The 27,954-nt window shown below is 31.5% G+C and overlaps 1 protein-coding gene across 5 annotated transcripts in view; it reads right to left on the minus strand.

Moving 5' to 3' along the window:
* LOC136977863 (steroid hormone receptor ERR1-like) overlaps window positions 1-27,954 on the minus strand; it is a 101,027-nt gene that overhangs the window by 8,006 nt on the left and 65,067 nt on the right. For all 5 annotated transcript variants that reach the window (XM_067273455.1, XM_067273454.1, XM_067273456.1 and 2 more), the window contains 4 exons: window positions 15,485-15,703; window positions 15,028-15,280; window positions 5,878-5,994; window positions 3,070-3,174 (listed from right to left, as the gene is read on the minus strand). In XM_067273455.1, coding sequence (XP_067129556.1) covers window positions 3,070-3,174; window positions 5,878-5,994; window positions 15,028-15,280; window positions 15,485-15,694 — 685 coding nt within the window. In that variant the 5' untranslated portion in view covers window positions 15,695-15,703. The remainder of the gene's footprint in view (window positions 1-3,069; window positions 3,175-5,877; window positions 5,995-15,027; window positions 15,281-15,484; window positions 15,704-27,954) is intronic.

The following is a 27,954-nucleotide window of genomic DNA, read 5'->3' on the forward strand; positions in this document are numbered from 1 at the left end:
TGGTTTTTTAGCACAATCATTCAAACTTCACTGGACTCGGCCACAATACATTTTTGGTGAAATTAAACCTATCCAATGTTGAAATTTCTCTCTGTTGCACGTCGCCCCAGGTCGAATTTTTGTCAATGCCTAATGAAAATTTCCCGTTTTTGAAAAAATAATCGTGGCTATTGTATCATTCGAAATTATTTTTTTATTTTGCACAAACAAAATATATATATTAGTGAATGTAAAAAAAAAAATTATATTTTGGAAGTTAGTTTTAATATAAAAAAATTATAATGACTAGCACCATTTAGTTTCAAAAACGTTCTGATGCTGAAACGAGATATCTGGGGTCAGATGTTGGGAATAACACAGGATAGGTAAATGGGTTTTTTTAAAGATTTGTTCATCAAAATTCGATTTCACAACGTTTGCATTTCCAACTTCCCAACCAGCAATGCATGTGCAAATCTCACACTAGCACCTGTTTGTAGAAAGAGTGTCACCATTTTGTATTTTATTTTGACTGTTCTCGGTCCCCTGAGTACCTACAAGTCTGATTTTTTTTTTATGTGCACCTGATTTGGGCACCTAATACTCTGTGCCAAATTGCAACTCCTGACATGTACTCCTTCATACCTCTAAGGTATGTACTGTACCTGTTGATGGTAGTGTGATTTTATAAACAAGACAGTCTTGTCAAAAATTGTTTAGAAGGTTATTAGTTTTATAGAGTAAGATATTTTGTACATTAGCCCAAATATCTTCTATTTAATTTATCCAAGAATGTGTTACAGATTAATATTTATATTACTCTCCTCATTAGGAGAAACAAAGAACATAAGAAAAGATGCAAGGAAATAGGAACAATATCATATACATTATACTTTTGTTCATATTGTTTAAAATTTTCTGCTTAATATCAAAGGAAAGTTCCTACTGAATTAGTAATAAACATGTTATTTAGTATTTTATTCAGACAAAATAAATACATAAACTTATAAAAGTTTAAAACTGATTTAAATCTAAAATTAAAAAATTGTTATAGAGACCAATGTAAATTAACAGCAATCAGAAATGCAACTGATGGGTAGCGTGTGACCAGTTTACAACTGGTCACACGCTAAAGCCTAAAAACTTTGGGGTGAATTCCAACCTCAAATATCTTGACCCATAGACTGAATTTCAAAATTCCAGCTTTGTCATGACATTGACTTTGCCAAGTTATAAATATCTGCGAAAAAATCATGTTCAGTGGTCATAAGGTCGATTTAAACTTCAATCACAGTCAAAACACTTTCTGTGCAGAGTTCCACTTATGATCCACTCAATAATTGATATGATTAAAGTATTATAACTGAAAAACATTTGAAAATGATGTTTATTAATTGTTTTCAATTGAGTGTAATACTATGGACATACACTTTTTAATTTTGTGTTAATGTTTAACACTTAATTATTTTTATTTAAATCCTAAGTACAGATTCAAACTCAATTTGTGATTTGTAAACCAGTTTATTTTAAATAATATATCTGTACAAGTTTTTATGAATTATTACAGTTATTATGTATGAATGCAAATAATTTAAGGAAAAAAAATATAATTAAAAATCAATTTATAAAATTTTACCATGTTTCACACACGACTTTCTAATTTTGATGTTTTACGTAATTTTATAAATCTTAGAACTTACATTTGAACCAATAAATAAGAAATATACAGTGGAACCTTGCTTAACGAGTGATTTGCATAATGAGCAAAAAAAATTGTAAAAAAATGACTTGCTTAATGAGTGACGTTTTGCATAATGAGTGACAAGGAGAGGGGAAATCCCAGATTTTGCACATGCTACATCAGTCTGTGTTTATCACAAGTTCCGCTAGCATTTTAATGTCGCTTGTGATCACACATTTTTCCAAACTTGTGTTCAGACATATTACATATAAACATCAACAACTATAACCTGTTATATAATATACATGACCACCGACTGCCAATCAGATGCTGTTCATTTGGCATGTGTTTGTATTGGGATATAAATATCCGATATCCATTTCCGAATAAGTTTTTTTTTAACTTGATGATTGCTAGAGGCAATTGAAAAAGTTTGTTTTTCTCCATCATTTTGTGTTCACGAGCTGGATTTTTGGTTGTGTAAGTGTTCTGAAATACTTGTATCTGCTATTTAGTTATGTCAATGTAATACATCAAAAGCTAGCACACAAACACAAACTACAAACCATACTGAAAATACACTCCTCAGATGGATTAGAAAATGAAAAATATCTTATGACCATGCCACAATCTTATGACCAATGCCACACACTGATAAAACAATCTATTACATTTACTGACAAACAAACAAAACACCATACATCATAGACAAACACTCACAAAATATAAAATACATCTAGTCAAACCTTTGGTTTTGAATGCCTTGCTTTTCAAACAATTCAATTTATGAACAAACTTTTAAATGCCATATTTGTTCTGGTTGCAGTATGATAACTCTGTTGCTGAACAAGCTAGTATGTTGACAATATTTTGTAAAAAGAAAATACCCCTCGTTTAACAAAAAATTAACATTAACTCATAATACAGTATTTTTAATTGCGATTGTTAGCTAATTATTCACTGAAAATAAATTATTAATTGCTTTAATTAACATATTTCTCTTAGTAATGAAAAATAATAGTATGCTTTTGTTAACTTTTGGAACCTAACCTCATGTTTTGCACTAGTCTTTTGTTTCGTATAGCACGGATTCACATAACAGGGCACTTTTTCGGGACGTACTGTGTTATACGAGAGATACCTGTATATTTATTATATTGATATCCAAACTATTATTTAATTAAATGTAGATAATGCACACTAAATATAACGAAAAATATTGATAGGCAAAAATACTAATTATTATTAATTATATTTATTCATTTAAACAAAAAATAATAATCTCTTCTGCTAATATCATATAAAAGTTTATAATAATTTCTTATGCATTTAAAACTGATATTGACTGAAATATTTAATTGATTATGCAGATATAACAAAGCATCCAAGAGAAGAAATGAAGAACAAACCTTCTAAAGATGGTTTTTTTGAAGGTGTCGAATGTGCTTGATATAGATGATCGGGATTCCTTCTGTATTTTTGTCTTCCTCCTCTTACTCTGTCTAATCTAACACCTATTTCAATAAATATGTAATTCAAATATAATAATCATCAAAATGTTACTCTAAAAAACTATAAAGTAAAAAAAAATCAAAATTTTGAATTTTAAATTTTAATCTTAGAAATCCATTTGGCATAATCTGAATTCATAACAATTGTGATAATTAACAGGTAAGCAAGTATAATCTTAAATAAGACTAATAAAGAATCAAGCTTATTATAGATAATAAACATTTAACAATATAATTCAATACCCTGTTTGTAATAGAAAATGTATATTTATTATAAGGTTTATTAAAACATCATAAATATTTATAATTCAATTTTTTATATGTAATATAAAATTTATAAATACAGTCAAACCTGTTTTTATGCGGGGGATAGGGACCGCATTAAAAAAAATCTCACGAAACTTCACGAATGGCTGTAAATAATAGTTTTCGCGACACAATTAAAAAATATTTTTTTTTATGCGGTTAACAGGGACCGCATAAAAAAAGTCTCACATAGAAAATAACTCAAAACCGTACGAAATAGAATTTATTGACAACAGATGTCAGCACTTGACTGCATCGTCTGGTCTATCGTCTGTTTTACATATTTTTGTCCAGGTGGTGTTTTGTTGACTTAAAAAGTAAATTATTTCATTTTTCGCATATTCATGCAATAATATTACTATAATAAGTGCATTTATGCTATAATAAGTTTATTTAGCTATAATAAGTCAACGTAAGACATGACGAATCGCACGAGACTAGTCGCCAACTATACCGCACAAATTAAAAATTCGCATTAAAAAAATCGCACAAATAAAAATCGCACATAAAAAGAGCGCATAAAAACAGGTTTGACTGTATTTAAAATGTAATAATTAAAACTGAGTGTACAGTATATTAAATAATCCACTATATTATCTCAATTCAATTAATAAGATTCAGTTATTAATAATGTAATATATTTATTCGTTGAAAAATACCTAAAACAATACAGTAATGGCATAATAAACAACTTTTTAATTTTGTGGGATTTTTATGAGACACGTAAATTTTTAATAACAAGTACTACCTTCAATTACATTTAAAAAAAGAAATAAGACTTATTTTTCTTCAAGTTAATTCTCTGTTTTTAATGGAATAATAAAAATGGAAGAAATAGCTGCTGAATGATAGATTCATACTGTCTTTCCAATCTTTGGGAAAATGACCCAAAAGTCTATTAACCAGCTTGTCTAGAAGTTACTAAATAAGCTAACTTTCAGAAAATCATTATCAACAGCATATACATTCTCTCTTTAAAAGGTATATCTGAAATATTCAATAATACGATTATTATTAATAACTGTATTTATTGTTGGAAATTTCATAAATGTAATCAATCTTCACAATGGATTTTTCAGAATTCAAAGACAGGAAAAAACCAACTGTAAGATAAATCTGTTGTCTAATAGTTACATTTTCTATTTTTGATATTTGTTAATGTAATTTAGATCTGGTCAAGGAGTCTTTTCTCATATGAGCTACTCATAATAAGTAAAGAAACTTATTAATCATATTTAAATTGTGGTGTGGGCTGGTTGTTGGCGTTTTTTTTTTATGACTTACTGCTATGGTCTACGATTCAACTGTTTATCATTAATTGAGTTTATTGAGGATATCTTTTTCTACCGTAATACTTTCTTTTTTAATTTTGTTCCTTTTACTTATTATTGGAGGAGTTGAATTTAATCCAGGTCCGATGTCTCGTATACCACCTTCTCTTCGCAGTAAAGCTTCGACTTCTACTGGTAAATGTCTTCTATCTCCAAGCGAACCAACATTGAAATTAACTCAACTGAACAATTATTTTGATTCGCAGGATATTTCTCCTCAAATACCTCAGAAGATTCTGTGTTTTCTTCAGGAATGTTCTGATACTATTCTATCGAAACTGGAAGAATTGTCATCAAAGTTTGACCAGTTGTCTAATTTATGTAAGGAGTATGAAGAACGACTAACCTGCCTGGAAAGAGAAGTTACCAAACTTTCGACTTATAGAACTGTATGTATGGATAATTTTTCTCTTCAGAATTATTATATAGACTCTGTATACAACAATTCAAAGAAAATAATATTATTGTTTCTGGTTTGAGTAGTAGTGATGAAGAATTAGTTAATTATGCTGATGGCTTTATTGAGTTGTTTAAAAGACAGAATGGGGAGTCTATTTCTTTCATTAACAGTTATCGAATATTGGGAACTCTGCTCGTATTGTTCGAGCTTTATACTCAAGCTGACAAAAGTCTTATTTGTAAAAATTTAATAGAAAATTCAGGAGTTGCCATCCTACTCACACATTAGAGTTTTTGATGATTTGTCATATAGATCAAGACTTTGGCATAGAAAACTGTTGCCCTGTTCCCCCCCCTTTTTGCAGAAACTAAATCTCTGAATAAAAGAGTATTTTTGAAAGCTGATTGCTTGATGGTCAATGGTAACAAATTCACTTACAATTTAGAAATGAATAACCTGCAGAAGATTAATACTTTTTTGACAAATTCGGCCAAAAGGGTTAATTGGAACAAATGCTAAAGAGAGGGATAAAGTGCTCATAGTTCCATATTAAATACTCATTATATAATAATTTAAATATCTAATTACAGTTAAAAATAGCTGAATTATTTCATTTAGTTTAATATCATCTACTAGAAATTAATATAGAATATCTAAGATTAAAGTTACCTTCTTTTAACATGCCCATTTTCAAACATTTTTGAAATCTACAAGCTTGACATGCTTTTCTCCTCCTTTTATTGATTTCACAATCATTAGAGGCTGGACAGGTATACTCAATATTTCCTAAAATTAAAAAAATTTTAATACATGTTTAATAATTTAAGTTAATTTTGAAAATACTTTATATAAGCACAGATCAAATATCAATATTTAGTTTAAATATTTGAAATAAATTAAAATTGAATTGATTATAATATATTACTTAATAATACAGGGTGCCTCAAAACAAAGTTTAGATTTGATTTATCAATTTAAAAGAAAGTTTGACGTCTGTAGATAAAATCTTTATTAATTATTAAAGTACACAGCTTAGGAATTTATTTCTTAAAAATAACGTCATCTAAATGTAAACCATCACACTCACGGCACTCATTTAAACGAACAGCGAAATTTCCCATGACAGGAGAGGACATAATTTGAATCCCACGCAGTCCTGATTTGAGCCCTATGGACTTTTTTATGGGGATATCTCAAATCAAAAGTTTACGTCAGTAATCCGACTACTCTGGCACAGTTGAGAGAACATATCCATTACGAAATGGCAGCCATCACAGAATCTACATGCCGAGCCGGGAAATTTTGATGTTCATTTAAATGAGTGCTGTGAGTGTGATGGCTTACATTTAGATGACATTATTTTTAAGAAGTAAATTCCTAAGCTGTGTACTTTAATAATTAATAAAGATTTTATTGACAGATGTTAAACTTTTCTTTAAATTGATAAATCAAATATAAACTTTCTTTTGAGACACCCTGTATATGAATTATAATTTATTAGGATTCTAACAACTATGTTTCTGATTTAACAAGGAATTTGGTATTTAAGTACAATTACTTTCAAAATAAATTTAATATACTGAAATCTCTAAAATAATTTATCATCATAAAGATTTTATAATATTATATTATGTGAAGAAATTTACAAAGTTTAATACAAATACAAAATGAAATATCTGCATTACAGAATTAAATAATATTTAGAATTGTATTTCCAGGATATCCGACATTCATGAGAATACAATTTTGAAATATGCATTCTACTCAAATATAAATATAACTTCTACCTTAATGAAATAAAGAACAAAGAAAATAGATAATAATAAAAATCTAGGCAATAAATGCATATTTCAAATGTTTAAATTTATAAAATCTTTTAGCATCTTAAAAATTAAAGAAAAATACAGGCTAAATTAACAAAAAAATAAATAAATACTTCTTTAGAAGTATTTTAAATATAATAAAGTACAGTGGTGCCTCATATAACGTACTTAATCCGTTCCAGGTGCACGTCCGTTAAGTGAAACGTCCGTTATACGAAACGCATTTTCCCATAGAAATACATGATAAAAAATCTAATTTGTTCCGCAGCATAAAATAACCGTACTGTATCATAAAAAATGAACATGGAGTGCGTTCTTTTATTCCTCCGCGTAACTCTGCGCGAGCGACATCCGTTTAAAAATTCCTGCGGAACGCGTTCCTAAATTCCGGTGGGAGTGCACACCGTCAAACGGCAAAAACGGCCGCTTGTAGCAGTAGTTTACGGTGGAAAGCAACATGGCATCCTCCATGGCTCAGATAGTTTCGTTTCCGGGTCCATTATGTGGTTTTATGAATGAAAATTTAGAAATTGTGAAAGCGCAAGTTAGTGCACGCAGTGATGTAAGTGTCTTTACGAATTTTTTTCGAATGGTAGCCGGCATTCTAATTTTTTTCCTGGCTATTTTGAATGCTCTTTCAACAAATAATCCATTTTATGGTTAAATTTTACAATTGGGACTCTTCTTTTGCTTTTAAAAGCTCTTATTTTAGAATTATAGATTCCTCCATCACGATACTATCGATAGTGCGGGCGCTGCCATCTTTCTTTCTTTCACCGTCGTTCCTAAATGCCTACAAACAGCAGTGCACTCCCGTAGTAGTGGAGACACAGAGCGACCGCAATTAAAGAATGCACCCGTGGAGCAGTCACCAATTATGCCGAAAAGTCCGTTGTTTGCAGCGTCCGTTATACGAAGCACCACTGTATATTCTTTATTATATTTTGTACTTTAAATTTGTATTTAGAATAGTTCAAAGATAAAATTTAATTGGAACGTTCTATTTGTGGAACATTTTCTAAAAACAGTTCTATAAAACCTGATGACGGCCTATGGGAGTAGGCTGAACATGTTTGTTAATAAAAATGTTTTCTCGGCAAATGCACAGGTGTGGTAGTAAGTTTGTAATTTACCTCTGCTGAGCATGTTCAGACTATGTTTCAATAGCGACATGAGCCAAAACCTAAAAGTTATATAGAAAACTAAGTTTGAAGATTGTAGGATCAAATTGTAAGCTGGATTTTCTTAAAGAATGTATATTTATTTTTATTTCTTAATTTAGCCTGTATTTTTCTTTAACTTTCAAGATGATAAAAATTTTTAAAAATTTAAATATTTGAAATATGTATGTAGAACACTATATATATTCTGCATTCTAAGATTCTTTTTCAAAAAAGATGGTGGTCAAAATAAAGACTGAAAACATTTCTTTCAATTCTGTTCTTGGTTTCCTTAATTAGCTATTTTTTCATTTTATTTTTGCTTAATTATACTTTATTTTCCTTTATATATAAAATATGGCATACTATTTGAATGAGAGAATAAGTTTAGTTTAATACACAATGAAAGATAACTATGTACATGTTAAATGTAATATTCATAAATGATATCATATATATTTAACAATTATTTATAAAAAAAGTTCTAAAATTTTTTGTTTAAGTTGATTTTAAATGGCTCATTTAATAAACAGCTAACTTTGTTAAATATGAAAAAACATTATCACAATCAAAATATTTTATGTATTATTTTGCATTTACTTTTATTCCAACTATGCATAAAATTTATGCTAATTTACATTTTTATACTGTACAGTACCTTTAAGTAAATACAGTAATCAGTCTCTAATCTAAATTTTTAGTGCATATTGAAATTATAACACAATCAAATTTTATTTATCATAACAAAAATATGATAAATATCCTAAAAATCTAGCAATGAGAGTTGTGTAACTTTCCCAGCTGTTATGAGTTTTTATTTAAAAACCTTAATTAAGCAAAAAATAAAATTGTGTGTGGTGCCATCTGTTATCAGATTTTGTTACAAAAATTTTTTATATTTTTAATTACTATAAAATGGCAAAAAGCTTAATTTTGAGGGTAGAGGTGAGTTTTATAAAAAAAAAAACAAAAAAGTATAAATGCTAATAATGAATAAAATCTTCATTAAGTCCTACCGCTCTCAAGATACATGACCCCCTATCTCCCCACCCTCTCGATCTTTCACTGCCAAAATTTATCATCATCAATGCCCCTCATATACAAGTCACTGTGCCAAATTTCATTTATTAATCTTTACCCCATGCTTAAGCGAAATAGATGCCAACACACACCCCCACACATATCCATGGAATTTTTTGCCTTTTTTTTTTTTTTTTTTACTTTTTTGGATTCAGGAGATCTCAAAATATGGAGATTTGCCAAAAAAATAAAAATAAAAAAAAATCGGAGAATCAAATTTGACACAATTCCAATACTTTCCAACCCTTGTTATGTATACATAACAGCTGGGAAAGTAAAAGGGCATATATCCTAAAATTTTGCATATATTTTAAAATTGTTTAAAATTCATTATTTATTTTAAAATAAGGATTTTGGGAACAGATAGGTTGTTTAATGTTCAGAAGATATAATCAGGACTATAAGCAGCAAAAATTTGAACTTCAGTCTTAACCCATTCCATTAAACTCTGGAAGCGGCTTTGCAGTGGCAAAATTTAGCCTTGATCCTGTCCTCCACCAAATGTATGGGCGATGACCATGTGTGCCAGAAGGCATATACTTAGAGTAGTATTTCTTTAAGAAGGATACTAGCTTCTTCTGAATGCACTTGTGTCATACATTTCTTTAGTGGTGGAGAACCTCGGTGTTATCATCGACCAGACACTATGCTGGATGCCCCATCTGAGGAGTGTTTGAGAAGGGACAAACTATTGAGAAGGCAGCACTATCGAGACTAGCTAGGCAAGACTATGGTCTTAGCAGAGAAGTGATTCAAGCCATCCATATGCATATGATGTGTAGAACATGTTATCTGCCATGCCTGTGTTATATGGTGGAAAGATTCTGCCAACTTCAAACAGAGCAGGACGCTGCTAACAATTCAGAGACCCGCCGCCCTGTGGGTAACAAAAGCGTACAGAACTGTGTCTACGAGGCGGCCCGGGTCTTGGCCGAGCTGCTGCCATTGCCTCTGGTAGTCAGCCAAGAAGCAGCCTTCTACAGAACAATGGTGGAAGGTGTAGAGGCATTGTAATCAGATGTACCCAGTCAGACAGATGTATTAAGTTCATCCCAACCATAGGATAGGACTAGATTGGGATGTCAGTGAACCGACAAGCAACAGTGTTGAAATATATACTGATTGCTCTAAAGACTAGCTTAGGTGCTGCGTACTGCATCTTTTCTGACACAGTTCAAGTGTACAGTCAGTCAGACTGAACTAGGATGCATCCATGTTTCAGGCAGAACTGGTGGCCCTGGAGGAGGCATCCCAGTGGATATTACAATATCTGAGTCCAGAGCTGGTCACGATTTACTCTGATAGCCAGTTGTCGCTTCAGGCCCTGAGTAACGGGTACCACAGGGATGAGTTGGTACAGGAGATCAGAGGTAGGGTACTAAGAGCGAGGCATGCACGATACATTGCCCTGAGGTGGGTCCAAGGCCCATTGGAATCCTGGGCAACAAGCGCACCAACCAACTGGCCAAGGCAGAGCCCAGGGGCCCATGTGTAACGAGGATGGTCAAACCCTCTACTACTTACATAAAATGTACTCTACTGCAAGGATCGATGACATACTGGCAAGAGCACTGGACTCAAAGGACAATAGGTAGGTCAACCTACACCTTCGTGCCTGAAGTTGGTAGTATTCCAGTGTGTTGTGATTGGCTTATGATGCAAATACTGACTGGACATGGGAGGTTTCCCCACTTTAAGTCCAAGTTTGGACAAGAGATGATAGCTGCTCCTTTGGGTACCCTCGCAGCAACGTGAGGCATGATGTACTTGACTGTCTTCTTACTGATGGGAATGTTAGCATGATAGTTGAAACATGCCACTCATCAGAAAGCTTACCCTTCAAATAGGTGCTCACAGAATAAAGCAAACAATGAAAATGAAATATTTAGGCATTATTCTTGACGAGTGAATTAACTTCACACCCCACATCAAATACATCGCTGACAAAGCTAAAAAGACGGCCAACGCCCTCATTAGTATTGCTAAGAACACATGGAGCCTTGGCCCTAACACTACTAAGCTTATTTACAGGGGTGCAATTAAGCCAGCACTCCTCTATGCTATACAGATCTGGGGTCACGTGGCCGCCAAAGTCTATGACTGCAAAAATCAGTTATCTGTTCAAAGGATTGCAGCTCTCTGCATTTGTAAGGCTTATAGGACCGCACCCACTAGTGCCCTTTTGGTAATTCAGGATTGACCCCTATAGACTTAGAATTAAATGCATTATTTGGCAGGAAAATCTCTTCACCTTACCCTAGCGAGATTATAACGACTCAAATGTCAACAATATGATTAGAGTAGGTAAGATTCCCCCAGTCTGACCTTGATCGATGATATCAAAAAATTCAGCATCGGCAAAAATACCCTCCTGACTTATGATTACCACCCCTCCCACCAGCTTGCTCCTGACATTTACTTCAAAGATCAATGTGATCATCCCATGTCTACGATTACACTGATTGTTTCAAGATGGGTGACAAAGTGGGTGCCGCTTTTGTAGTTTACTCTGACTTAGGCCACAAGCTTTACAATGCTTGCTTCCGTATAGGTACTGTACACACTGCTCAATAGCACAGGCGGAAACTTTAGCTATTTATATGAGCTTAATTCACATTACGCATAGAAGGACAAAAGACACTACCTCACTTATTCTGACGGCAGAGTAGCTTTACACAGGATTGTGAAGTCAGATAGCCGCTTAAAACTCATCCATCTCATACACCACATTCTGAGATACTTAGACAACAACACTAGAACAAATTTCCAATAGGTTTCGGGTCATGTGGGGTTCTCATTAACGAGACTGCTGACCATCTTGCTGAACAAGCTGCAAAGTCTTCAGTCACTAGTACTTTCAGTTACATTCCTATCTCGTATATCAACAATCAAGTGAAGAAGCAAATCTTCATTCTCTGGCAAGACAACTGGGACTGTGACACCACTGGTAGGCTCACCTACACTTTCATCCCAAGGTTGACACTACTGCGAATCTTTGCCACTTTTACCTTAGTTACACCCTCACTCAGCTACTTACTGGACACGGCAACTTTAAGCAATACTTGCATAGACTTAACCTTGGGGACAATCCACAATGCGATTGTGCTATTCAAGAGGGCCAAACCCACTTCACCTAGTTTTTCGCTGCAATAGGTACAATCACATTAGGGATAGTTTAATGAGAGCTGCTATTCTTGAAGGCCTTGCAATCTGCACCAACTCATTCACACACGTACAATGTTCCATCATCTACTCACATTTATATCCCTTAGTGGGACTCTTGAGAGCACTCACTCCAGAGGCACAGATGGCAATTAGCTTTTCCTTGCTTTGTTTCAACTGTCAGCATTTAGCTGCCTTTCAACTTCGAAAAAAGAATTAAAATACAGTCTTCTTTTTCAGTCTAAATTCAGTTAGTCCTAGTTGCAAGTTAGATTAGGGACTCTTAGCTTGGTTTTCAATTAGGATATGATAGGTTAGGTTAAATTAGATTAGGGTTTGTTAGCTTTAGCCGTCTGGTTAAGTTTGTCCTAAGTTATGGTAAGTTAGTTTAGTTAGTGAGTAGAGTAAGTTAATATTTAAAAATAAAATAAAAAATAAAAAAAAATTGGGGTCTTGCCCGTTTGTCTCCGTCGGGCTGTTCATCTCGTCTAGTTTGTCATTGTGTTAGTTTGCTTTTCGCACTGTTGTCTAGCTGTTAAGTAATATTAAGATTTGCACTCACATTCAGTTTCATTAGTATTAAGTAGTTATAAGTCATCCTACTAACACCCACTTCCACACTTAGCTATCCGTGGCGGCACTCAATTATAGTGTTCGCTACACTCAGGTTTTCTTTTAGACCCTTTGGGGGACTACGGCCTTGCAGCATAAAAACTACAAGCCAACATCAAACATAGAAAGTACTGTAGCTATATGTACGTTCAGAAGGATCCTACCTTTCTCTGCTGTCTATCTCCTCTCCCTCCTTCTTCCCCACTCCTTTCCCTTACCCTCACCCTCTTTTCTGCTGGCTAAACACTTTGTGTACGGCCGATGTCTTTCTTGTATGTATGTATGTCTTCTTACTAAGGACTTCTGCTGAGGGGCTGACCAAGTCCCACTGGTCTAAGCTTTCTGAACAAGTACTTCAAACAGTAGCAGCAAGTAATGGAAACTTAAAGAAACTAAAGGAATTGATGGAAAAAATAATAGGTCTCTTCAACCTATAAGCTAAGTGGATGCACTGGGCAGGACCCCCTTTTCTCGGGGAGGGGCTCAGCTGACCATTACTAAGAGCTGGTCTCTCTTTGGTAGAGAACTCTATGTGCAGAACAGGCTGCACCAAAAATGTATGTCCATGTAAGAGGGTTAGACTTGAGAGCAAGGAAGACAACGAAACTTGGTGGTCCCCTCTTGGATTACACCAAAACCGGAGCCAGAGCCCAAGCATTTATCTCAGGTTTGACTTAAAAGAGTCCAAGACTCAATCATAGGCTTGGGCTGATACCCAGCAGCTACTAAGATATAGTCTCTTTATACTCTGTAGTGCCACTTGGCAGAGCAGAGGCAAATTACGTAGAGTTTGTTATATAAGGTGGTAGAGAACCAAGATGAGGCAAGGCCTGTGAGCACCCTTTGGACTGATTGCAGTCAAACCATAAGGTTTGGCAAAATTTGTTGTTTGAATATGACTTCAGGATCCACATATAGCTCTTCTTTGATGAAATAGTGATTATTACCAGAACATACTCATCATCCATAACCACATCAAGACTGTTTAACACCTTCAAGATTCTATTGTGCAGATTCTTCAGAAGGGGTTTTCAAGTAGCAAGTTATTTCATCAGGGAGCAGACTTTCACTTCTTGAGAATCACTTATGTTCCATCAGAATACAGTGAACATGTCATGTGAAATTTTGAACTTTCTTCTCAATTTTCTAAACGTTTGCCCAACTTTTCCCTAGTCTTCTTCCTCCTCTTTCAACCACTATCCTTGAAATAATGCTACACAAAATACATCATGGAATTCCCATTCCAGAGAAATATTTAACTGTGTAAGATTTCCCATTTTCATGATTTTCAGTATAAAATCTACCAATTACATTTCTTCAAACTCATTTAATCCTACCATTTTTAAAATGGAGCATTATTTATGTAAATTTTTTGATAAATGGAATCAAGAACATTTTAGAAAGAATGTATGATCTCTTGTGTGTATGTGCAATTATTCGAAATTACCAGAAAACACTACTGAAATTTGTGCAGATTTAAAAAAACAAAAGACCGGGAAATAAGAAACCCTACGCTGCACTATGTCATGTCAAGAGCAGTCATGTTGCTTATGGAATGACACAGCTTAACTGGATTACAATTTCAAATGAGGAATATAGTGTTTTAAAAGTATGGAAACAGGAACATAAAGTGTGCATAAAGTTAAACTGAAATATAAATTTTTTATTTTAAAAATTTCAGAAAGGAAAAATAGCAAAAACAGTTTGTACTTGTAAATTTTCTAAAACAGTTATTTTTAATTAATTTTGCCCTTTGATTTATTGAATAGCATGCTTTAATGTAAGAAAATGAACAAAAAAATACTTAGTTGTAACATTTTTACAAATTCTTTTTGGTTATTTTCATATAAATAACCAAAAAGGCATGATTCGGAAGCATGTGATGTGATGCAGCATGTAGAAGCTGAACAGAATAGTACCAAAGAAAAAAAAATTCTAAAATTGAAATAAGTAATTTAATATAATTTTAAAAGTTCAGCTACCTTGAATAGTTCTTTTAAAGAAAGCTTTGCATGCTTCACACGAGGCAACTCCATAATGGAAGCCTGATGCGACGTCACCACATACTAGACACAGTCGCTTTGGAGAATCAGCTTTTCCTTCAGAATTACTGACATTCATACTTCCTGTGCCATCTCCAGGTATGGTACTAGAACAAAACATATCTTGATGATGACTTTCAGGACTAATTGGTGGCGATGGTGATTGTTCTGCAGTATCACTTGTATAAAGATCCTTTTAAAAAATGATTCTTTGTTATAAAAAGTTTGAAACAAGCAAATAAAACAAATATAAAAAAAAGTAAGAAATTTACCATGTTAAATTACAAATGAAAAAGGTCACTTTTTTTATGTTTAAAAAATGATTTTCAATTTATTTTAGAGACTGCATAATTATAACATATCATACTTTACAAGAATAATTTATTAAAAAATTTACCATTGTTATTTGTTCTGGTGACCTACAATGTAGTTTACTACTACCAACTGGTTCAACGGTTCCAAAATCAGTTTGCCCATTTGATAATCCTGAGTTGGAAGGAGGATAAATGCAAGGTGATGGAGGACAAACTGATAAACAGGTACTCTGTGCTTCATTTCCCTCTTCTGTCTTAATCTGAGATACAATCACACTGCTATAACCTGCCATCACAGTGTACTACAAAAAATTTATATGCAACAATTACAAACAAATATAAATATTCAATTCTTAGTTTAAAAATAACTTAACCAATAATATTTTCAATAGTTAGTTAGCGAATATGAGTAAGTTCAAATTTCTCTCAATGCACTACAATTTTTGACTCAACTATCACAAAAAGATAATTTTAAGTAAATGTTGATAGTTTCCTACATTTAAGAAAACAACTATTTATAACTTAATAATAATTATAGTGAAATTTCTAATATCTTTTGAATGATAATAAATTATTTCATATAAATTTTAAAAAATAATAATATGTAAAAATACACCTTAGACAACATAATAATAGGCTTTGGTTGATAGGAAAATTAATCCTTATGCCATCATGTATTAAGAATGAATCACTCCATAAAGTATTACAGAACTTAAATTAGTCATATAGTATAAATTTTTAATTATTTCTGACTATTATTATTCCAGATATTATTAAATATATGTATTATTTAATTCAGATGTTAACTTTACAAACTACTTAGTATTTTTTATGAAATTTTTAAAAAACAAATTAAATACAACATTACTGATATATTCAAAAATCTTTTCCTCAATAAAGTGATTTAAGTTAATATCTACAAATATTTTTATGAATTGAAATATTTGAAGTATTCTAATATGATGTTAAATAGAAGAGCATTAGAGCATTTTTGAAATTACCAATCAAAGAAATTCATAATTTATGTGTAAATTTTGATTTAAAATTTGAATCTGTAATTTCATTCTGTTGGAAACTTCAATGTAACTGAAATAGCCTGAAGATGACTTTTAAAGAGATTAAAAAGATTAGTGTTTAAGAAAGTTATTATGCTGGATTAAAAGTTTAGTTATATGAATTATCATTACTATGCAACAAGCTTTTTTTTCTAAAATGGTATTTGAAATATTTTAGAGGTGTTTAAAGTGAACTTCATGTTGTGTTAAACACAACATGAAGTTCACTTTTAAATACTAACAGCCTACTATGATAGCAGAAAACATCCATAATCTAATGTACTGTATCAGTTTGTATCATTTGTTGTTTGTATGAGTGAAATATGTTCAGTTATCATGTTCACATACTTTCATATTTTTAAGACAGTTGATTCAATACAGATTACAGATATTGGGCTGTAAAGTGTAAGTTGGCCTGAAATGCATCTAGTTATGTATGTAATCAACCAAAATAAACATAATTCAACCATAGTTTTGGATCGTTAAATTACCGATAGTGTTCCTTTAGGAGCATCTTCCCCATACACATTACAAATTTTTTTTACTGTTTGTATAGTGTAATTGCCTTTTTGAAACTCAAAGCATAACATGCCCTGTTATGCTTTTTGTGGAAGGTTGTAATATTAACAATTGAAGTGAAAGAAGTTATCGTGAAGCATGACTGTGGTACATGTGGCAGATCTGGCGACCGTGTTTAAGATGTTAAAGTTGATGGTATACGACCAATAAATGCAATTTTCATTTTATTGTGCAGTATTTACATGTTTTATTTATTTTCAAGTTTCAATTTATTATTAAGTCATTTAACTGTGTTATTTTTACCTTGAATTATGCATATTTGCTGTTTTAAGTTTATTCAAATGGATATTGTTTAGAGTCTGGGAATGGATTAATTGACTTTCCTTTATTTCTAATAGGAAAAATTGCTTCAGACTTTGAGTCATTCAGAGTTTGAACTGCTTCCTGAATGAATTAAATTCAAAGTACGAGGCATCACTGTACTTATGTTTACAAAATAACAACCTACAACAATAGCAACAATGAATAATTAATTATAGCTCAGAGTGTAGCTTTGTTTGCTTTAATTGTCATTTTTTTTAATTTAGCTAATTAGAAAAAACTATCAACTTCACTTTATAACTGATCTGCTCAATTGAATATTAAAATTTTTATGATGTAACTTGTATATGATCCATCTCTGACTTAAAATTTTTGAATATTATTATAAAACAGACCAAAGTAGGATATTTTCAAACAGTTTAAAAATTGAAACTGTCCTACCTAATTTAGGATATCTGTTCATTTTATTTGTGATAGCCTTACTTAACTTTATATTAAATGCTAGATCATAGTCTTAAAACAAAAATTATTATAAAACCAACTTCTTGCACAATCCCTGGGAAGGATAAATCAATTTTGAATTTTATACTGGTCAATAGTCTGATGAAGACCAAGTTTTGGTCGAAGACGTTAGTTTTTATCTAAAGCTATTCGTACTGGAATATAAAAAAGGTTTTTAGTGTGTTAAAAATTATTATTATACATCAACAGAAAATAAATAATAAAATAATTTCTTCTCAATCTGAATGATAGGATTTAATATGCTGGTATTAGAAAAAATACTTAATTTCATACATCTGCCTCTTCCAAGAGTGCAGTCAATCCTTTTCAACTTCCAATGAACAATGAATAAATCTATCTTTTTAGATATTTGCATATGTCTTCAAGATCATTGGCATGGATCTATGTATCTATACATTGAGAGAGATGGGCCAATGACAATGAGTAAGAAAAATTTCTTGTCTGTTTTTGAGTGGATAAAAAAATAAGATGTGTGATTTATAATCTGTTGATAGTAATTTTTATTTTATATAATTTTATCTGTCATAAAAAACATTATATTATTGATAGACAGAAAAAAAATTATATAATCAATTAACCATATACAAGTTCTCTCTACTATCCAAAAGCAATGTATTCCTATGAAACCTGATGTAAGCCAAAATGGTGTAAAGCAGCAATTTCCAAACTTTTTCAAGCCACCGCCCTGTTAGTTCCATAAACTTATACCCAACACCCCTAAAACCATTTTCCCTTGTACAAGAAAGGCTTAGAAATCTTAAAAAAACTTTTCTATGAACCTCACACTTACTATATATTGTTCTCCACAATTGGAAACCATTAAACACAATATTTCTTCTTATCCGTTTTAACAGAGGAAAGGGAAAGGTTAACAGTAACCCCAACCCTCACCTATGGTTACCCTGCCTCCAGCAGCCCCCTGCCACCCACAGGAAGTGGTGGTGCCCACTTTGGGAACTACTGGTGTAAAGCAATTAAAAAAACCAATTACCATTAAAATTCAGTGGTGGGATTCAGCCAGTTTGCACTGGTTTGGCAGAACCACTTCCTAAAATATTTTTAGTTTGGAAAACTGGTCATTAAAATTGTAATATTTATTTAGGGAATTTAATGCAACTGTTTGCATTAGTATAAAACTTAACCTTTTAACAACTCAATGTGGATTGAAACAGAACAAAACAGAGAAACTCTACAATAGAGTACTAAATGTGAGTGAGAATGTGTTGTCACAACTGTGAATGATTTTCAACCAATTATACCACCTGTCACAGTTTTAAGCATCTGAAATTTTCTGCTCAATTCATGGGGTACAAGTGATTAGCTCTAAGCACAAATGCCTGTGTTTTTGGATCCATGAAATGCAGGACAATAAATATGCTTCTGGGATTATTTTGCATATCAATTAGGATTTCTGAAATTTCCACACTTCAGATTTCCCGAGAGTGGAAATGCCACTGAGTGTTTCTGGCAAAAGAGTGGGATTCAGGAATTTTTTCGTTTATGTTTAAAAGTATCTGCAAACCAAAAGATACTAATAATAATTCAAATAAATTAATTTAGATTTTTGAACATTATTTTAAAAATATGAATAATATATAACTTTTTAGAAAATAAAAAACACAGAAAGCAGCTTCTTAATTTTATTAGGAATCCTTTCAAGATGGAAAAAAATTCTTCTATTTTCCATGCATGGCATATTAATGGGCAACAATTAATATGACGTAATTATTTATTTTTTTGCTCTTTCTGTCCTGTGGGCATAAGAGCCTTTTTTAAAGTCCATAGTAGGTTTTTCCATTATTATTATTATAGTTTTCAATGTGCAGGGTGCATTTATGTGAAAAAAATATTGTAAGGCTCTCACATAAACTTATAAATTTTTTTTATATTTTTAAAATGGTCATTAGTGCAGAAAACTGGTTGTTAAATTATTTGAAACCCACCACTGAATTAATTTATATAGGAAAAATTTCTGAGAATTCCCAGACCCAAAATTAACTTACTAAATTATACCAAATAATACAACCTAAAATAATTATAATACTAACCTATTGAAAAAGTATGAATGATATGATAAATACACAACCTACAAAATAGAAATGTAAGTAGTGTAGTTAGCAAAACTACACCAGAACTCTCTCCAGTAAGTAATCTTTAAACTATGAGACTGCCTTTGTCTCAAAAACTGATCAAACTATCCATGGCTATCTTGAAATCAGCCATTATTACAAAAGTGAAATTTATTCTTAAGTAAAGGTAAATTAATGGAACATTATCTTTCTTCACCTATCAATCTACTCAAGCAATAGATGTTCCATTTTAAGCCATAACTGAATCCTAACTAAAAGAAACCACTTTGCTACTAACAGAACCAATAAAAACTTTGACAGCTTTCAAGATTCTTTCTCTCTTCATGCAAATAGTATGAATGGTAGGTGCAGGTAACTTAAATGGATGCACAATGTATTTAATTCATTCACTATGATTGAAATGCTTAATTAAGTTCAATTTTATGCTAAGTGTAACACCCTTAAGAGTTATATTAGGCTTTTGTACCTTATGACACATTTTGCTAATGGATGCACAAAATAAATCAGCTTAGAGAGAGCACAGATGCTCACAAACACAGTTCAAAGCTATAGCTACTTGATGCTGAATGTAGTCCTTAGTAAGAAGCTTGGAGATGCCTCTCTCTGCTCAGGGCGCACAATACAAAAAGTGTTTAGCTTTTGTTTTGTAGTGAGCTGTTTTAAAACTTACTACAAAACAAATGCTAAACACTTTTTGCTTTATGCTTTTTTCATAAAAGCAAAAATACTCTCTAAATTTTTTTTCAGTTAGTGAAAATACATATTAATGCAGTAGATACTAAAAGCAAAGTGGTATAAAGCAAACTTTCATAAAGTGGAGGATAGCTGTATATTATTTCTATAATATAAGGAAATAATAATCATTTTTCATAAAATAATATATAAAAAAAGATTCAAGCTAATATTATATTAAATGAAAATTTCAACTTCTAAAAAAATTTTTTTTAGAAGTTAATAATAATTATCCCGAAAAAAACTATTATATCTAGATAAGAACAACTTAATATCAATGATTATTTGTTTTCCTCTTGTATACAAACATTTGTTATATTTTTACATGAGTAACAACAATCTACATAAATCTTTTCTAAAGATAATCAAGTAAATTTTCTTTCTCTTCTTAAATTAAATCAAATAACAGTTGAGTACATAATTAACTGTTAGTACATTTGTATATAACAGTTATGTGGAAATGTACCTATAAATGAATATAATTTACTTTCTACATTTAAACAAATTACTTTTCATACATATACAGTGCACTCACACAACACATAAGTATACAATATAGCACGCATATGTCACAATAAGCATCTAAAAAATGTTTCTTCTAAAACTTGAAAATGTCAGAAAAGATTTTTTTGCTTCATTGTCAATATACATTTTCTAGCATCCATCTGTAGCAGCTACATAGTGTCACATTCTTCCTGGTGTTATATCCAGGCTTACACTAAGTTCAAAGCCTGAAAAGCTTTGCTATATGAACGATAGTCCACTCCTCCATCTACAGCTTTTTCATTATCATAAGAAGTGAATTCCTCATTACTTATTTCTACAATTTCATCATCGGACATGATCTGATAACCAGGATCATGATTCAGCCAAAGACATTCTCCAACTTCACAATCTGCAAAATCAAATTTTTGAAACTGTTTCTGCTAATTCTTGCTCATTTAGATTTGCTGATTCTATATCCAATTCATACTCTGAAGTTTCTTTAATTTTTTGCCAAGCTATAGTTAATGTTATAACTTTAACCTCATTCTAAGCACCCACTGCCATATACCTGCATTCTTTCAAATTTCTCCATTTATAAAATTCTAATATACTCTCTTCTTTGTCATCAAGTAGCAGAAGTTTTCATAGCAGTTTTAGTGCATTCAGTGATGCCTTAGTCCATTGGCTGCAGCAGTCTAATTAGGTTGGGCAGTAATAAACAAACTTGAAACTTCTCATTTTTGCCTTTTTGCCATATTATAATAATGCAAGATGGGATGGAGCATTATTGATAATTAATAAAATATTTCCATCTTCACCAATTTTTTCATTTCAGATATAAAATTGCCATCATACTATTATAAAAACAAATAACTGTTCATTCAACCTTTCGTTTGATTCATGTGCATTACGAGAAGCTTTTTTACATTTTTGAAAGCTCTCAATTTTTTTGAATTTCCAGATTCATTCATGCATGTTAACCTAGTTATACAATCTTTGTTCATCTTTTGACCTAGTGTTGGATTCCTATCACAAAGCCAATGTTCTTTGAGGAAGAGCCTTCCAATACAGACAAGTTTCATCAGCATTATAGATAAAGTTATCATCATGGTTTTTATCTTCAATAATATTTTTAAATTTTATGATAAAATCATCATCAGATTTGCTGTCAGCAGACATTGTGAACTTCATGTTCACAAATTCCATGTTTTGCATTAAAATTCCTCAGCCAACCATTACTGGCTTTGAACCATGGATTCCCATTCAACTTTTCATTAAAAAGTATTGCCATTTCATACAGAACTGGCCCATAAATTGACCTTGGAAACATTTCTGTAAAAACCATTTATAGATAGCAATCTTATTTGGCCATTTTTCTGTTCTTCACATCATTTTTCTTATGGAACTGCCATCCTCACTGTCTAGTATGGCAACAAAATGCAGAATTGTTTGTGAAGTTTTTTAATGTCTGATATTGTGGAAGTTTCTACATTCTGTTCTTTGGCTAATTTTTTCCCAGATTCACCTTTATTCACTCTGTTAACAATGTCCACTTTATCTTTCATGGTTAAAACTACACATTTTTTTTTTTTTTGGTGTGTCATTACACTCAAAATTATAAAAATGCATTTTATTTTATGGCATGGGTATGTGACACAACTTTTACCACCATTTACTTATTGCAGAGTTACTGGTAAACTGAATGTTATAAGTAAGTAATATTTACATTGCTCCCACAAAAAATATCTTCCAATTACCAGTAATTTTGTTAGCAATCTGCAATTTTTCCACTGATTTCTACCTTCATTTCAATTTTTGTGTGTAGTTGCCAGCAATTTTTTCCAGTAATTTGAGTACTGTAATATGAGAAAATACTTCGATTTACAAAGCTGAAACTTTTTTACTGGAAAAGTTACTGACAATTTATCCTCCAATAGCACTTAGTCTAATATTGCCAGCATTTAATGTTATCAGAATTAGGATGTCCCAAAGTATACTTAGGTTAATAGTAATAAGAATAACAATTATAATTAATACATCTTCAAGCTATACATTTTATAATTGTTTTAACATGTCTTTTAATGCCAGCATCAATAAAACCAAAATTCCTGTTAATTGTATCTTATTTAATTATCCCAATTCATGTTGTTAATAAGTTATCATCGATATAGGTGAATCTCAAAGTACAAGAAGAAGATTCTACTACATTTAATAACTGATAATTTTTATTGAGAATTAGAAAGAATACTGTAGCAACTAATGGAAAACAAGATTAATGAAACTTTATCGTGCACATTTGTTTAATAGCTTAAAATTCATAAATAAATTAATATTCTTATTTACAAATGTGTAAAACACTAGAAACAATATCAGTAAATACAGAATTGAAAAATAGTGCCAACTTGTATTTTTAGCATGGAACTTCAATTTAGGTGAGACATATGTAAGGTCTCCAGGTAGTAAACCTCTTTGTTTATGTAAGTCAGATAATCTGAGCCAACTTTGTATTAAGATTTACATGAAGAAAAAGTATATATTTCTAAAACAACTTAATGCTAAGACATTTTATAAAGAATAGAAAATTCAATAAAACAGAGCTATTTAATAGCAGATATAAAATACATTTAAAAATAAAATATTTATCAAGTAAAAACACCTTTAAATTGTTTTTCTTAATGATCTATCCTTTGAGATTAAAATAATTAATACATTGAATCTAGTTCATATTATTTTTTAAATTCTTGATTTCTAAATTTTACTCTGTCAGATATGTTTTTGATTTTATTCTTTCAAGTTTGAATATCATTTAAAAAAATATTATTTCTATTATCTATAGCCTACCTTTATTTGTTCATTTAATTATTTAAAAATCTGTTATATACATCAAACTAAGGATAAGGAAGTTCTTTAAGACTTCATACTTCATTATTATCTACCAAGTCAAACCACTTTTATTCTTAAATACTTAAGTTAAGAGATATTTCATTTCCCTAAAAACAGTCCTGGAGAAACTTATGCTGTAAAATATTCTGCTTTCTGAAAAATAACTATTACTTTTCATAAGATATTCAAATACAGTAGAATCTCACTAATCTGACACTATTAAAAACCAGTTAGCACCAGATAACTGGAATGCAGGGAATAAGGTAGTTAAATAAAACATGTACTGTACATTATATGTGCAAATTGTCATAACCTCTATTATTAAACCTTTTAATATACAGTAATTAGAAAAGAAAACTATACTGTATACAGTATAACTATGCTTTTGTATGCTATTATATATTTCACATCAAATAAGTTACTGCTTATAAAAATAATTTTCAATGTGTGTCTTGTCTCTGCAGCCATCCTAGCCTTAAATAGTTTCTCTCATAATCTTCACAAAAACAAGACTTTTTTGGCAGAGTAAAAATGTCTCCGGCTGAACCCCGCACCTTAATCTGACTTGGTACTGGATTACTGGACATGCCAGAAAAGCAAAGCACTAGACTAGTGAGATTCTACTGTATTTTTAATTAAAATAAACATCAAATTAGTTTGTCATTACTCTTCAAAAAATTACAAACAAAAACAAGAATGCTTTCCTTTTTAAAAGTTTAAATTTGAACAATTTATTATGCACTTTCAAGCAACTAATTGTTAAAATCTACATATAAAAACAGTTAGTTAAACAAAATTTAGTTACTATAATATAACCTTTGTACTTTAATAGTAATAATAATAATAATAATGCAAAACACAGAGTTAAAGCAATAAACACATATGTCATCCCAGTACTCACTTATTCTTTTGGAGTTATACATTGGACTCACACAGATCTTGAACAACTCCACCAAAGGAAAACAAGAACACTTACTAAGCATAAACATCATCATTCTAAATCCACCATAGGAAGATTAACCCTTCCACGTAAAGATGGCGGACATGGCCTGATTGACAAAAAACAAGAAACATCAGTTACATAAAGCAGTAACTCCAGCAGACTCGAATAACACACCATTAAATTTACACTCACAACATATGGACACAACACAACATATATAAAGCATAGACACAGTTAAGCAATTGTGGGCTCAAAAGGCACTCCATGGCAGGCATCCTTACGACCTGGCCCAGGATTTTGTTGACAAAACTGCATCAAACAGCTGGTTAGCTCAGGGATGCCTCTTTGGGGAGACGGAAGGATTCATGATCAGGATCAGGTCATAAATACTAAAAACTACAGAAAACACATACTCAAAGATACAACACTCACAAATGACACATGCAGAAAATGTCACATCATGCCAGAAACTATACAACACATCACCTCTGGTTGCAAGCTCTTGGCACAGACAGATTATTTACACAGACATAATCAAGTAGCAAATATAATAAACCAAGAGCTTGCAAACAAACAAATTATTACACATTCACGAACCATACTACAAATACATTCCACAGACAGTATTGGAAAACAACATGCACCAAATGTACTATGACAGAGCCATAATCGCAGATAAAACAATCTACCACAACAGACCAGACATCACACTCATTGACAAACACAATAAAATCACATACATTATAGACATATCCATTCCAAATAATCACAATATACAAAACACATGCAATGAAAAAATTAGCAAGTACACAGAACTTGCCCAGGAAATAAGGCATCTGTGGAGGATGGATATGGTGCTTATTGTGCCTGTCATTCTCTCCTCTACAGATGTCATACCACACACACTACACAAAACCCTGGGCACATTACAATTGAATAGAAACACATCACACTTCAGAAGGCCAGTATACTGCATACATGTCATATTGTTAGGAAATTCCTGAATACAGACAGAAAGACAGACAGACACACACACACACACACTTATTTAACTTTTGTTTTGTTTTGGATGCTATGCCTTGACTCTGATCTGGCATAGTATACAGCAACTGGTGTCAACCATAATTCCTCATAAAGATGGCTATGGCCTAACTAATATAGTTAATCTGCACTACAAACAAATTCTGACACTATGGGAGGTTTTCCACAAAAAATAAGAAACATCAAGATTACATAAAGCTATAACTCTGGCAGACAGTAACCAGGGCCATACGGTAGATTTTCTCAGTATGATGCAAGTCTTCAAAATGCTGATTATGCTGCCCCTTATGGTGCCACCTTGCTGTATCATAGCACGGCACGGCCCTGCCAATAACCACACACCTTTAAACTTACACTCTGAACATAGCTCAACACACAAATAACATAGACACCACTAAGCAGACATGGGCCCAAAAAGCACTTCATGGCATGCATGCCTATGACCTAGCTCAGGACTATAATTGACAAAACTGCATCAAACTACTGGCTGACTAGGGGTATATGATTGCCATTCAAGATCAGGTTATAAACACTAAAAACTATAGAAAACACATCATGAAGGATACATCACTAACAAATGACTCTTGCAGAAAATGCCACATTCTGCCAGAAACAAAACAACATATAACTTTTGGTTGCAAGCTCTTAGCACAAACAGACTATTTACATAGGCATAATCAAATAGCAAATATAATATACCAAAAGCTTGCACAAAAATACAGATTATTAAACACCCAGGTACCATACTTCAGATATACTCCACAGGCAGTTTTAGAAAATGACAAACACAAAATATACTATGACAGAGCCATAATCCCAGATAAAATAATTCATCACAATAGACCTGACATCACTCACATTGAAAAATGCAGTAAGATTGCTTATGTAATATATATCTGTTCCAAACACTCATAACATAAAAATTGCTCACACTGAAAAAAATCTACAAGTACACTACACTTGCTCAAGAAATAAGACTGATGTAGAGGATGGATAAGGTATTTATTGTACCTGTTCTCTCTTCTATTGGTGTTATACCATATACACTACACAAAAGTCTAGAAACATTAAACCTTAATAAAAACATACATGGTACTACAGAAATCTGCAACATTGAACACACATCACATTGTCAGGAAGTTACTAGATGTTGACACACATACCAATAACACAGCTTAATGTTACACTTGTTTTGATAGCTATTCTTTGACTTTAGTCTGGCATAGAACTTAGTACCAGTATCAGCTGAGCATGACATTTGCAACATAATAATAATAATTTTTGCATGTAGATTGTGGTGATGAAAACATTATTTTAAATTTAAACAATTTATTAAATGCTTTCAACTTCTGAAAGTTTATTTTGTAATTAATCAATATTTTTCAGCTGTACATTTCCTGGTAATAAATCATATTGAAAATTTCTCATTGTGATTCTAGACAAGTACATTTTTTATTGCATTAAATTAATCTTGATCCATATTTTTTAATTATTTGTAATTTTTGTACAATGAGAACAGAAAGCAATCCAGTACAAACAAATAGTATTATTACTATTAATGATTATAATAAGACAAGGAAGAAAAATAATGTAATTCTTATAATTGATTCATTCTCTTTACTTTTACGTATCAAAATGAAAGTAAATGACTAAAACTAATTTCACTTAGATATTTTTAGTTCCCTAAGAATTTTCAAAAAGATACAGTTCTTAAAATATGCATCTTACATTCTGTATATACAGGACCAGCTTCTACTTTTTTCAGACTTATTGTCATCATCCTTTCTATCAGTTTCAGTAAATTTTGAAAAAAAAATTCTAAAATAGAATGAAAATTATAAAATAGTATAAAAGTTTAGTGTGTGAGAAATATATAGAACAAATGCATTTACTTGTCTAACAGTAATTGTCTGCACAATAAATTTGTTGAAAATAAAATTATACAAAATATCACTAGTGAG

This window comes from Centruroides vittatus, unplaced genomic scaffold, assembly GCF_030686945.1.
Source record: "Centruroides vittatus isolate TY-2023 unplaced genomic scaffold, ASM3068694v2 contig_480, whole genome shotgun sequence".
Classification (NCBI taxonomy): Eukaryota; Metazoa; Arthropoda; class Arachnida; order Scorpiones; family Buthidae; genus Centruroides; species Centruroides vittatus.